The sequence below is a fragment of the Erigeron canadensis genome, chromosome 8 (assembly GCF_010389155.1).
Source record: "Erigeron canadensis isolate Cc75 chromosome 8, C_canadensis_v1, whole genome shotgun sequence".
NCBI classification, from domain to species: domain Eukaryota; kingdom Viridiplantae; phylum Streptophyta; class Magnoliopsida; order Asterales; family Asteraceae; genus Erigeron; species Erigeron canadensis.
In genome coordinates, this window is record NC_057768.1 from 34,833,079 (window position 1) to 34,845,293 (window position 12,215).

General features: G+C 32.1%; 1 protein-coding gene across 2 annotated transcripts; it reads right to left on the bottom strand.

The window, feature by feature from the left end:
* Nucleotides 1-1,905: 1,905 nt before the first annotated feature.
* Nucleotides 1,906-9,845, bottom strand: LOC122579184. 2 transcript variants are annotated; one of them, XM_043751298.1, is made up of 6 exons: nucleotides 9,426-9,845; nucleotides 7,693-9,300; nucleotides 6,700-6,857; nucleotides 5,062-5,953; nucleotides 3,537-3,694; nucleotides 1,906-2,780 (listed from the first exon to the last, which is right to left on the bottom strand). In XM_043751298.1, exons 1-6 carry the CDS (start codon nucleotides 9,655-9,657, stop codon nucleotides 2,073-2,075), a joined length of 3,756 nt encoding a protein of 1,251 aa, XP_043607233.1. In that variant the 5' UTR covers nucleotides 9,658-9,845; the 3' UTR covers nucleotides 1,906-2,072. The 2 variants fall into 2 exon arrangements, with proteins under 2 accessions (XP_043607233.1, XP_043607234.1); XM_043751299.1 differs by lacking the exon at nucleotides 1,906-2,780 and adding an exon at nucleotides 2,817-2,876.
* Nucleotides 9,846-12,215: the final 2,370 nt, after the last annotated feature.

The following is a 12,215-nucleotide window of genomic DNA, read 5'->3' on the forward strand; positions in this document are numbered from 1 at the left end:
GCAAGTACTCGCTCGTTGCGGCGGTAAAATGATGAGGGTGATAGGTCATAAAGTGTGATAGGTCATAGGAGATTATATGTCATAGAGTGTCATAGCCAGATGTCTTAGTCGTACGGGCTCCACTCTCCGATTTAAAAATCCGTCGAAAGTATATCAAATGACATCTCTAATGAAAGAGCATGAAATTTTAAGAGCACTCATATAATTTTTATATTTTATCGATGTACGGTTTTTGAGATAAAAGATGTTGAAAGAGTTAAGAAATAAAATGATTTATGGAGAAGTGAGAAAATTGTATGCATTGATATATGGTACATCATGCATTAATATATTGTTGAAAGTTGAAAAGTGAATTTGTTTTATAATATAAAATAGATAACTGAAACGTTATAACAATTTTCAAATCTATATAAAGTTAATCAAGTTGAAATAGTCAATAATACTTCAAATCAATTTTTGAATTATTTGACAATTTTTGTTATGTGTCAAATAACTTTAGATCCATAAAAAGTTCATCGGCATCAATTTTCAATCTTTTTTACTTCCTCCGTCCCAATTTAAATGTCCAAGTTTGACTGTTCAAGTCTTTTTTTCGCAACTTTGACCATTAATATTGTTCTTTGTGTCTTATAATAGTTGACGAAAGCTATATCATTATAAAATACATTGAAAACTTAATCAATTTATATATATTACATCAAGTATTACATAACACAAATAGAATTATAAACGGTCAAAGTTAACCATAAAAGACTAAAAATGTCAAATTATGACATTTAAATTGGAACTGATGGAGTATTTATTTATTGTTCTAATCTAATTAAACCTTCTATCAGATTAGAGATAAACAAATAAAAAATAGTTTTAATCAAATAAAATTTTTAATAATATTAAACGTAATTCTAAATAAAATCACCAAGAAATAAAAAATAATCAAAATTTAATCAAAAAAAGATCATTAAGATAATCATATCTCAAAGTTTTGTGCCCCACTAACGTCAAAAAGCAATAGATGAGAATTTGATGTAATTAGTTGGTGGTCATCATTTTAGTTTGTTTCCTTTTGGGAGCAAATAGTTTTTTTTCCCGGGCGTTGCCCCGGGAGACATTACGTAACATGTAAATATATGGAAAACTATATAAAATAAAAATTTTGTGGCAAAAGTTAAAAAGTGAAAAGTTATTTGATAGAAAGTAAAGAAAATGAAACGTTGGTGGCTGAAGTTGAAAAAATAAAAGCATAAGAAGTAAATAAAACAAAACTTTTGTATGAAAAGTAGAAGAAATAAAAGTGATATGGCAAAAAGTAAAAGGACAAAAACTTCATAAATTTATGCGATAAAAAGTAAAGAAAATGAAATTTTCGTGACAAAAGTTAAAAAAACAAAAGTTTAAAAAGTAAATAACACAAAATTTTCGTGCAAGAAATAAAAGTTATGTGACAAAAAATAAAAGTTTAAAAGTTTCTGTGATAAAAAGTAAAAAGAATAAATTTTCGTGACAGAAATTAGAAGAACAAAAGTTTAAAAACTAAATAGAACAAAGCTTTCGTGTCAAAAGTAAAAGAAATTAAATTTATGTGACAAAAAGTTAAAAGTTTCTATCATAAAAAGTAAAAAAAATGAAACTTTCGTGACAAAAGTTAGAAAAAAATATGTTTAAAAACTGAATAAAACCAAACTTTCATGCTAAAAGTAAAAGAAATTAAAGTTATGTGGCAAAAGTTAAAAGGTTAAAGTTATGTGACAAAGATTAAGAAATCTAAAGTTAAAAGGTTAAAGTTAGCTGATAGGAACCATTGTTGTAACAAATTTAACGACAGGGACTATAATTGCAGGAAAAACTTAACAGCCGTTAGCTGATAAGGACTATTGCTGCAACAAATTAAATGACAGAGACTAAAAGTGTTGAAAATGTGTGGCGCACGCAAAAAGATGCATGGTTTTTAGTATAGTATACAATGTACAAAATGAAGCAAGTTACCAATGCCCTGCCAACATTAATTAACCCTACTATCATATACATCAGCAACTAACTTAAACAAAAAATAAATATGTTTAGAACATGCAAGACTAGCGTCTGGTAGTACTCCCCGCTGGATGAGGTCCTCGGGGAGATCCCCTTTTAACAGCCGTATCAGCAGACCTGTAGAGATCAGAAGATGGGGCCCGCCATCCAAAAAAGCCACCTGGCAGGGAATGATCTGGCAATCCCGGAAAAGATGGGTATGGATAATATGCCTGACTTTGTCCAGGATATGCTTGACCCCTGTAAGGCCAAGGGTTATTCATGTTAGGCATTAATTCAGCAACAGGTCCACCATAAACACATGGGCCATAGGAACCAGCTAAACCTGAGCTAATTAAATTTTGGGGCGGTACAGGTGCACTAAATACAGATGAAGCGGAATAGTTTGTGACATGATTATTATTAGGAAGGTTTCGGTCAAAGTAGCTGCTGCGACTTGGTTGTGTTGATAGGTTATATGGGTGTATGCCATAGTGGTCATGGGGATTCAAATTTCCTTGACTAGAACAAATACGTTTTGCTTGCTGTTGATGGTTCAGATCCTTTGAAAACTGGGTTTCTTTTTCTTTCCTCTTTAGTGTTGACTTTTCCCCATTTAACTTTAAATCTAGCTCATTTATTACTTTCCCCAGTTGTTCGATTTTTTCATTGATGTTGACGCCAGGAAGGAACTTTGAGGGATCAATCTTGTGTGTTTCCAAACATATTCGTATGGATTTTAGATCAGATAACTGCTGCGTCGTTGCTGCATTCTGAATTCAAACCAACCAACCACAAACACCAATTTTAGCCATTTTCAACTCATAGACTTATTGAATGTGTTGTGTTAAAAGAAACTTAATCTCCAACTACAAAAAAAGAAAAGAAATGTAGCTTTAACCTAAACGGGTAGAAAAGTGTACAAATTGTATTTTTAGAGCATAGAATAACCCAAATCATTACATTCAGAAGACTAGACTAAAAAATTTAATTTTGTGATCATATTTGACATGCTAATTATTATTGAAAAGACAGGCTTATTTTAGGGGAAAGAAATCTTTGGGTCAACGGATCCAGTTTGTACAAAAATTACTAGTTTTGACCATACAAGACTCATTAGAAAAAATGTTAGGCAAATGTTTCTACTAACATTAAAGAATCAAGTACATCTACGTCATTAATCTCATTTTTTGTAATTATGACAATGGACAAGCAAATTTAGGTATAAAAGTTATAAAAAAAAGGCAACTTCCATTAAAAAAAACGACTTTGCAGAAGGGAAAAACTGAAACTTTCACGGTTTGTAGGTATGAAGTGAAATACTAAAGAGACTAGACATTAGAACTTCTATATAAGACGCAGAATATAGTTTCCATTTCGATACTTCAGTGATGACAATGGGCAAGTAAGTAAACTCAGACCAGAAGGTTACTTGGATTTTTTATTTTTTTTTATTTTGCAACTGACAAGATAGTAAAGCACTAGAACTAAAGATAGTAGAGCATTCGGTATAAGAGATGATATATTACCACTTGTAAAGAAGATCCATTTTGAGTTTCTATATTTCTATTCTGAAGGAATGTCATCAATATGGTCTCAGGGTGGCACTTATCCTCCAACCCAAAAGTATAGGCAATATCAGCAGCTTCAATTTCAAGATTATTCTTCACCATCCAATCAATTACTTCTGAAACAGAGAATTTACGAGGCAAGACTTCAGGCAACAAAAAGAATCTCTTTCTCAAAATAATTTTCTGATGGCCAAGTACTAGCAGTTACATATTAAGGGTTCAAGAAACATATATGGTAACACAGCAGATATCTTTTTCATAATTTGAATTCATACCTGTTCTATTTTTTCAATAACTTTTCTAGGGTCCACTTTGCTTTTTGCTTAGCTTTTACAGAAGAGTAGTAATAGAAAACTTTCCCAAATTGTGTAATGGTTGCTTCTAAATCTCATATATTGTTAGATTGGGTGTGCATGGTCAACGAAAAAAATTCACAATGCCTTTTGTTTATTTAATCACACACTCAATTTATCATTCTCCAAGTACTAGCTTAAGATCTCTAATTTACTGATTCAGTTTGATCTAGATTTACCATTATCATCATAAATCTGACTTCTGATATCTCGAAAAAAAGTAGGTCATGCACCCTGTGCCATTGCTACTATTGAAAACCTTACAAATAACTATTGATGTTTTGGTGGTTTAGCAAAACATAGAAACTATGAACTAAAAGAGCACATTGACTAGAAAATGAGATAATAAAACCCTCTACAACATTAGATATCACCTGCTATACTGGATGTCACCAAAATGGATGTTCGTATAGCAACGTCTACATAGAAGAAGTCAATATCTAACACTATTCCATATTTATTTTAGTTGTTCCTGTAGGTATTAACGGTAATACGGTATACAATAGTATGTGATGCAACCATGTTCCTGTAGGTATTAACGCTAGATAGTAATACTTAGAAAAACGATTCCCATTGAATGCCAACTTACAATCAGTGTATGCTCAAAACTTAACTAACTACAGATGCAAAAGGATTTAGAAGATGCATGTACTGATGTACACCTGTAATCTATACGTTTGTAAGTAAATTGCAAAATGGTTTACAGTTTTAACTTTTAACACTGCTTTTCTAGCAAAAACAAAAAAGTCAACTCCACCGGGCTCCAAATCCTATACACCTAACATGCTAAGTTTCTATAACTCAAATTGTGTAAACTCCCCGAAAGAAGAATAGATGACAAACCTTTTTCCTTGTAGGTATTTCCAAAAGTGGCGATCAAGAATTGAGTAGAATGAAAAATCAAAAAGTACAAATCCGAATTGGCCTAATACTATGTGAGTTTCCAAAACTGGCATTCAAGAATCTGGGTTAGCATGAAAAATCAGAAAGTACAAATCCAAATTGGCCTAATACCATCACATTTATACGAATAAAATAACATAGCCTACATAATAATATTATGAGCATTTATTAAACATGAATTGTCGCACAAAAGAAATTAACATAAGCAGTCAAATTTGCAAACAAACCTGGAAGTTTTGAGATAAGAATAGTTGAATGACGAAGTGCATTGGAAATTTCCTTCACTTTACTAGCCCTAATCAAATCACTGAAATCCTCAATCGAGAAAACACCGTTTGGAATCCCGAATCCACTGATAAACAGAAGCAATCCCCTAGCATCAACAGCTTCCATGCATATCAATCCACCTTCTTTGAGCATCCGTTTTCTCCAATCAATAGCAACATTATTTGCATATTCTTCATCTTCTTTGGTGATCTTAATGCCATCACCGCTTATTATCACAAAACATTCCAAAATCAAAACTGAAGACTGCCTTATCGCAATCTGCTGGTGCCCATTTCTAGAGTAGTATGCTCCACTACTTTGTAAGAAATACCTGCCAATGCTGTGTAATACAAGTCTCGCAGGATTTCTAGCTAGCTTCAATGCCTTTGCGATTTCTTGATGGAGTGAGTTCATTTCAGAAATATGTGCCACTACATGCTTCTTTATTTTCTTGGCATCCATTCTTTTACACCAGAATTCTAACTCGGCAATTGCAGGCTTCTTTAATGGATCAATTTCTTCAGCTTTTTTTGATACATCAATTTCTTTAGGTTTATGCAATACATTATCTTTTTCAGGCTTATTTGACACATCCATTTCATCGGGCTGCTTTGATACATGAACTTTTTCAGGCTTATTCGATTTTGAAGACTCGGTTTCTTTTTTTTTCCTCTTTAGTGTTGACTTTTCTTCATTCGACTTTGAATCTAGCTCATTTAACACTTTCTCCAGTTGTTCAATTTTTTCATTTATTTTGACACCAGGAAGGAACTTTGAGGGATCAATCTTGTGAGTTTCCAAACAACTTCGTATAGACTTAAGATCAGATAACTGCTGCATCATTGTTGCATTCTGAAAACAAACCAGCCAACCACAAACACCAATTTTAGCCATTTTCAACGCATATACTTTGTGATGTGTTAAGTTATATCTAATCTCCAACGAGAAAAATCAAGATATGCAGCTTTAACATAAACGGGTCGAAATTAGTGCAAAGTGTATATTTAGTGCATAGAATATCCTAAATCATTATATTCAGAAGACTAGACTATAAGAGTTATTTCTGTGATCATATTTGACACCCTAATTATTGTTGAAATGATGTACTTATTTTAGGGGGAAAAAACTTCGGGTCAACAAACTAAGTTTGTACGAAAATTATTTGTTTTGACCATACAAGACTCATTACAAGAAATGTTAGCCACATGTTTCAACTAACATTTAAGAATCAAATACATACACGCTATTCATCTCAGTTTTTTCGTAATTATGTCAATTGACAAGCAAATTTAGGTATAAATTTACCAAAAGGGAAATAGGGCAATTTCAAAAAAAAAAAAAAAAAGGATTTTGCAATAGGAAACAGAAATTTTCATGGTTTGTTCGAAGTCAAATACTAAAAAGACTAGACAATAGAACTTATATATAAGAGGTAGGATATAGGTTACCACTTGATACTTCAGTGATGACAATGGTCAAGTAAGTAAACTCAGATCAGAAGGTTACTTAAAAAAAAAAAAACTTTGCAATTGACAACATAGTAAAGCACTAAAACTAATGATAGTCGAGCGTTCGTTTTATTAGAAAATATATATTACCACTTGTAAAGAAGATCCGTTTTGAGTGTGTTTAATTTTATTGTGCAAGAATGTCATCAATATGGTTTCAGGATGGCACTTATCCTCCAAGCCGAAAGTATAAGCAATATCAGCAGCTTCAATTTCAAGATTATTTTTCACCATCCAATCAATTACTTCTGAAAACAGATGATTCACAAGAAATGACTTCAGCCAACAAAAAGAACATCTCTTTCTCAAAATAAATTTATGATGGCCAAGTACAAGCAGTTGCAAATTTAGGGTTCAATAACATATACGGTAACTCAGCAGATCTCTTTTCATAATTAAAACTCATACCTCTTCAACTTTTTCAATAACTATTTTTACTTTGCAGCTATTCTAGGCTCCACTTTGCTTTATTCTTAGCTTTTACTAAAGAGTAGTAATAGACAACATTTCCGAAATTGTGTCATGGTCGCTACTAAATATCATATATTGTAAGTTTGGGTGTGGATGGTTGTACTCTTATTTAACCACACACTCAATTTATCATTCTCTAAGTACTAGCTTAAGATCTCTACTTCAATGATTCAGTTTGATCTAGATTTATAATCATAATTCTGATTTCTAAAATCTTGATAAAATGCAAGTCATGCATCCTATGCCAAAATCCGATACACATAACATAAGTTTTTATAACTCAGATTGTGTATACTCCCCAAGAACAAGAATAGATGATGTACCTTCCTCCTTGTAGGTGTTTCCAAAAGTGGCTTTGAAGATTTAAGACTACAATGAAAAATCAAAAAGTACAGATTCGAATTGACCTAATACTATGTGAGTTTCCAAAATTGGCATTCAAGAATCTAGATTAGCAAGAAAAATAAGATATTACAAATCCAAATTGGCTAATACCATCACATTTATTTAAATAAAATACCATAGCCTGTGTAATAATAATATGTGCATTTATTAAGAATAAGTCGTCGCAAAAAAAAAAGAAGCAATTAGCAGTCAAATTTGCAAAAAAACCTGGAAGTTTTGAGATAAGTATAGTAGAATGACAAAGTGCATTGGATATTTCCTTCACATTACTAGCCCTAATCAAATCACTAAAATCCTCATTCGAGAAAACACCATCTGGAATCCCGAATCCACTAATAAACAGAAGCAATCCCCTGGCATCAACCGCCTCCATGTATATCAATCCACCTTCATTGATAATCCGTTTTCTCCAATCAATAGCAGCATTTTCTGCATATTCTTTATCTTGTTTTCTGATCTCAATACCATCACCGCTTATCATCACAAAAGATTCCAAAAGTAAAACTGAAGCCTGCCTTACCACAATGTGCTTTCCTTTTCCTTTCGACAATTTTGCAGAACGCTCCTGGTGCATAAATTCCCCATGGTAGCATCCTCTACTGGTCGGTAAGAAAAACCTGCAAATGCAGTCTAATACAAGCATCGCAGGGTGTCTAGCTAGCTTCAATGCCATTGCAATTTCTTGATGGAGTGAGTTTAATTCAGAAAAATGCGCCACTACATGGTTTCTCACTTTGTTGCCATGCCGATATTTACATAAGAATTCTAACACGGCAATTGCCGGCTTCTTTGATGCATCAATTATATGAGCTTTATTCGACGCATCAGTTTCCTGAAGCTTATTGGACACATCAAATTCATCGGGCTTCTTTGATACATCAATTTCTTCAGGCTTATTCAATTTTGAAAACTCGTTTTCTTTTTCTATTCTCTTTAGTGTGGACTTTTGTTCAGCCAACTTTATATCTAGCTCCTTTATTACTTTCTCAAGTCGTTCAATTTTTTCATTCACTTTGATACCAGAAAGGAACTTTGAGGGATCAACCTTGTGAGTTTCCAAACATCTTCGTATAGATTTCAGATCAGATAACTCCTGCATCATTGCTGCATGATTCTTTATTGTACTTCTACAACAGAATTGTAACTCGGCAATTGAGGGTTTCTTTGATGAATCAATTTCATCAGCTTTTTTCATAACATCAATTTCTTTCTTTGATGCATCAGCTTCTTGAAGAGGTTTCTTTGATACACCAATATGTTTCGGCTTATTCAATATATCAACTTCTACGGGTTTCTTCAATACATCGGTTTCCTCTTGAGGTTCCTTTGGTACATCCATTTGTTCAGGCTTAATCAATACAAGTATATCATTTTCTACAAGTTTCTTTGATGCGTCAGGAGGTTTCTTCTTTGATATAGTGATTTCATGAGACTCCTTAGACATATCGATTTCCTCATCCGCCTTTGATACATGAGTTTCTTCATGCTTCCTCTTCTTCTTCTTTTTCTGCGCTACATCGGTTGCTGCATCCTCCTTCAACTTAACGATTTCTTCCGGCTTCCTAAAACTATCAATTTTCTGGGGATCCTTCTTCAATAGCACATTTCTTTTATTAATAATATCCGCTTCCTTGCACTTGTTCAACGGAGCATTATTATTATGACAATCAATATCCTCAATCATATTCCATATAGCATCAATATCTTGTTCACTCTCTTTCTCCTTCATCAAATCATCATCATCATTATTTGCAAGTATTAACACACCGTTACTTATTTCCGTTCCGTTAGAGTTCCGTTCCTCAAAAATCGCTTCTATTACACGATTATCAGTCAACATTCACATATTAAAATTGATTAGGTAGGTTTTAGTTAACTTAATATAATATTAATAATCATAACAAACCTAATAACAAATAAAAATAATAATAATTACTTACCAGTGAGAGTAGCAGTAGTAGTATTGAGGAGGAGGAGGAGATGAGGTGGCAGTTGAGCGTCAATGGCGGAGCTAATGGAAGCAATATGATTGCACAAGTCATGGAAGTCATGTAAGAATGCTGATAATGCAGTTGACACGTCACTGAGTTCGTTGATTGACTTTAAAAAATCCGGTTGTTGTGAATTAAGAAGAAAAAGATTGGGGGAAACTGTTGTTGTTCTTGTATCCATGGGGATGGATAATGGCTTCGGGTTCGGGTTGGCGGGATGGTTCAGTCAGATCGGTCAATCTGCTTTTTAAAAAACAAATCGGTTGATTGGTTGGTAGGTTTGTAATCGGAGAAGAAAGTGAAGGATTGAAGAACGAGAACACCGTTGTTGTTGACTTTTTAAGTTTCTGATGACAGATAATGACGCAAGTGAGGCGCATCGGTGATTGGTATTCCCGGTAAAAGGGTTTATAAGCATGTACCTCATCGGTTTTGAGACTTTTTTTTAACTAGAAAATAACGTATATATCTATTTTTAACAATGTAACAAATTTCTATACCCTATTTATACTATTATATAAAAGAAATAACACTCTCTCTCCTAAAGTGTTGAAAAGTTAACAATTTTAGGACATACAAAATTATCATTTTATCTTAAATTAATTAACTTACACAATCATTCAATCATGTTCTAATATATATCCACTATTTTTTTAAATCAAATATCTTTATATCATATACTTACATAACTTGACTCATTTGCCGCCGCTAAAGGTCGTCGCCGCCGTCACCATCCGTCAATGCTACCACATCACTGTCACTACCATCACCGTCACATTTACGCGGGTACCATGCTCGTTCTAACAACTGTAAATGGATGTATTTAAATCTAGTCTTGTGTGTAAATATAAACATAAACATATTTACGTAAAAAGTTTATTAATTTATTTCAAGCAATAGAAAAAATAAGTTTTTTTTTTCTACCTCAATACACAGTACAATATAACTTAAATTTAAACAAATACTAACAGAAATTTATATTGCTCTAGTAAAGTCTTGATATAAATTTGAAAAACAAAAGTTGAGTTGAAAATTTTCACGATAAACAATATGAAGTTGAATTGCCCTTTGAAATCCAGAGTAGTATGCAAATTGATATTAAGGGTCACAAACTCACAACTTACAACATGTGTAAGTATTAATTATTGATCTCAAGAGTTTGCATGCTTTCATCTACCAATAATTATAAAACAACCTTTAAAAATCATTTTTGAAAAAGCCTCAACATTTAGATGAAAAAGAATATCAAACTATGACCTTTAGATTAGATGATAACCTCATTTTCCTAATTTAGAATTAATATTACTAATTTATTAAATTACTTTATTTAGATTAGACTATCCGGAGTGGTATTACTGGGGGTTGGACTACTTTCACCACATCGTGCCATGTGACATCCTAGGTTGCTTGGGGTTGTCTGGGAAAAAAAAAGGGAGTGGAGTTGCCTGGAAAGTGGGGTAGGATAATGATTGATTTAATTTTTTTTGTATGTTTGACTTTATTTTTAAATAAAAAACATTATTATTTATCTAAAACTTAAAAATACATAAAAGTTCCGAAAAAAACACTAAAAATACCAAAAAAAAAACATTAAAAAAAACAAAATATAAAAAATAAACATTAAAAACATAAATAAAAAAACAAACATTATATAAAAAAACATTAAACACACATTTAAAAAACAAATAAAAAACTAGTCGTCTTCGCTAAAATAATCTTCCACAACATGTACGGACTGTTTCGGAGTGGAACAACCCAAAGAAAATCAAAACGTTCGAGATGGTCTTTGTTGATGAATTGATATGTATTTTTCATATTATATACTTTGTTGCAAATTTTTATTTAACTAAATTTGAAGGGAAAAAAAAAAGTAAACTGAAATCAATATTTATATGGAGTTAATTTTCATATGTTTCTTCTTTAAATTTCGTGTTGATTAAGTTGTGATTTTCGTCATATTTATGGTTTCTCAAATCATATTAGCTTTGATTAATATATTTTGAGATTACCCGTCCATTGGACAGGCCTGAGCACTACTAATATATATATATATATATATATATGTATATATATATATCCATCTAATAGAAAAAGAACAGTTTTTTACAGTGGTGAACCACAAAAATGCCACGTAGGATGGAATAGTGGATGACTATAGGTCACTTTTACAGTATATATACTTTTTCTTGGGTAGATATCCCTTCAAGTTACTCCAACTTGATAGGTAAGTTAGTAGAATCTTGACCCTTGATTTAAAATCAAAAGTTTTGATTCAAAAATGATTATTGAATCTTAACTCTTGATCTTAAATCAAGACTTAAAATCTTCTTAACTTTACCCAGAATACTAACTTGAGGGAATCGTTATTTTTTTTTTTTTTTTTATTTTTTTTTATGTACTCTCCAAGCATATACTAACCTTATTTTTCACTTTTTCATCATCTACATATATCTATCAATTAGCTTTTCACTTTTCCATCTCTTACACAAAAATATCACACATACAAACTATTGAGATATGGAAAGATGGAACGGCCGAATGTGTTATCTTCTTCTTTATCTCCTCTTGTGTGAGTTCCGGTGAGAAAAGCAGAAAAAAGAGAGCCATAATGTTTTTGTGTTTGTGATTGATTGTTCTTATGATACAAAAATAAAAAATGATGATGGAAGTGCTTTAAGTTGGTTGAGTGAAGTGTTCAAATAAGCAAAGAATGATGGGAAATGGTATGGAATGGTTTGT

Excerpts from the sequence above, each read along its gene's own strand:
- LOC122579184 (XM_043751298.1), bottom strand. The coding sequence starts at position 9,657 with ATGGATACAAGAACAACAACAGTTTCCCCCAATCTTTTTCTTCTTAAT. Across the intron at positions 5,954-6,699 it reads ACGGATCTTCTTTACAAGTG|AATGCAACAATGATGCAGCA; the intron begins GTAATATATATT and ends GTTTGTTTTCAG. Across the intron at positions 3,695-5,061 it reads TCTTATCTCAAAACTTCCAG|AAGTAATTGATTGGATGGTG; the intron begins GTTTGTTTGCAA and ends TCTCTGTTTCAG.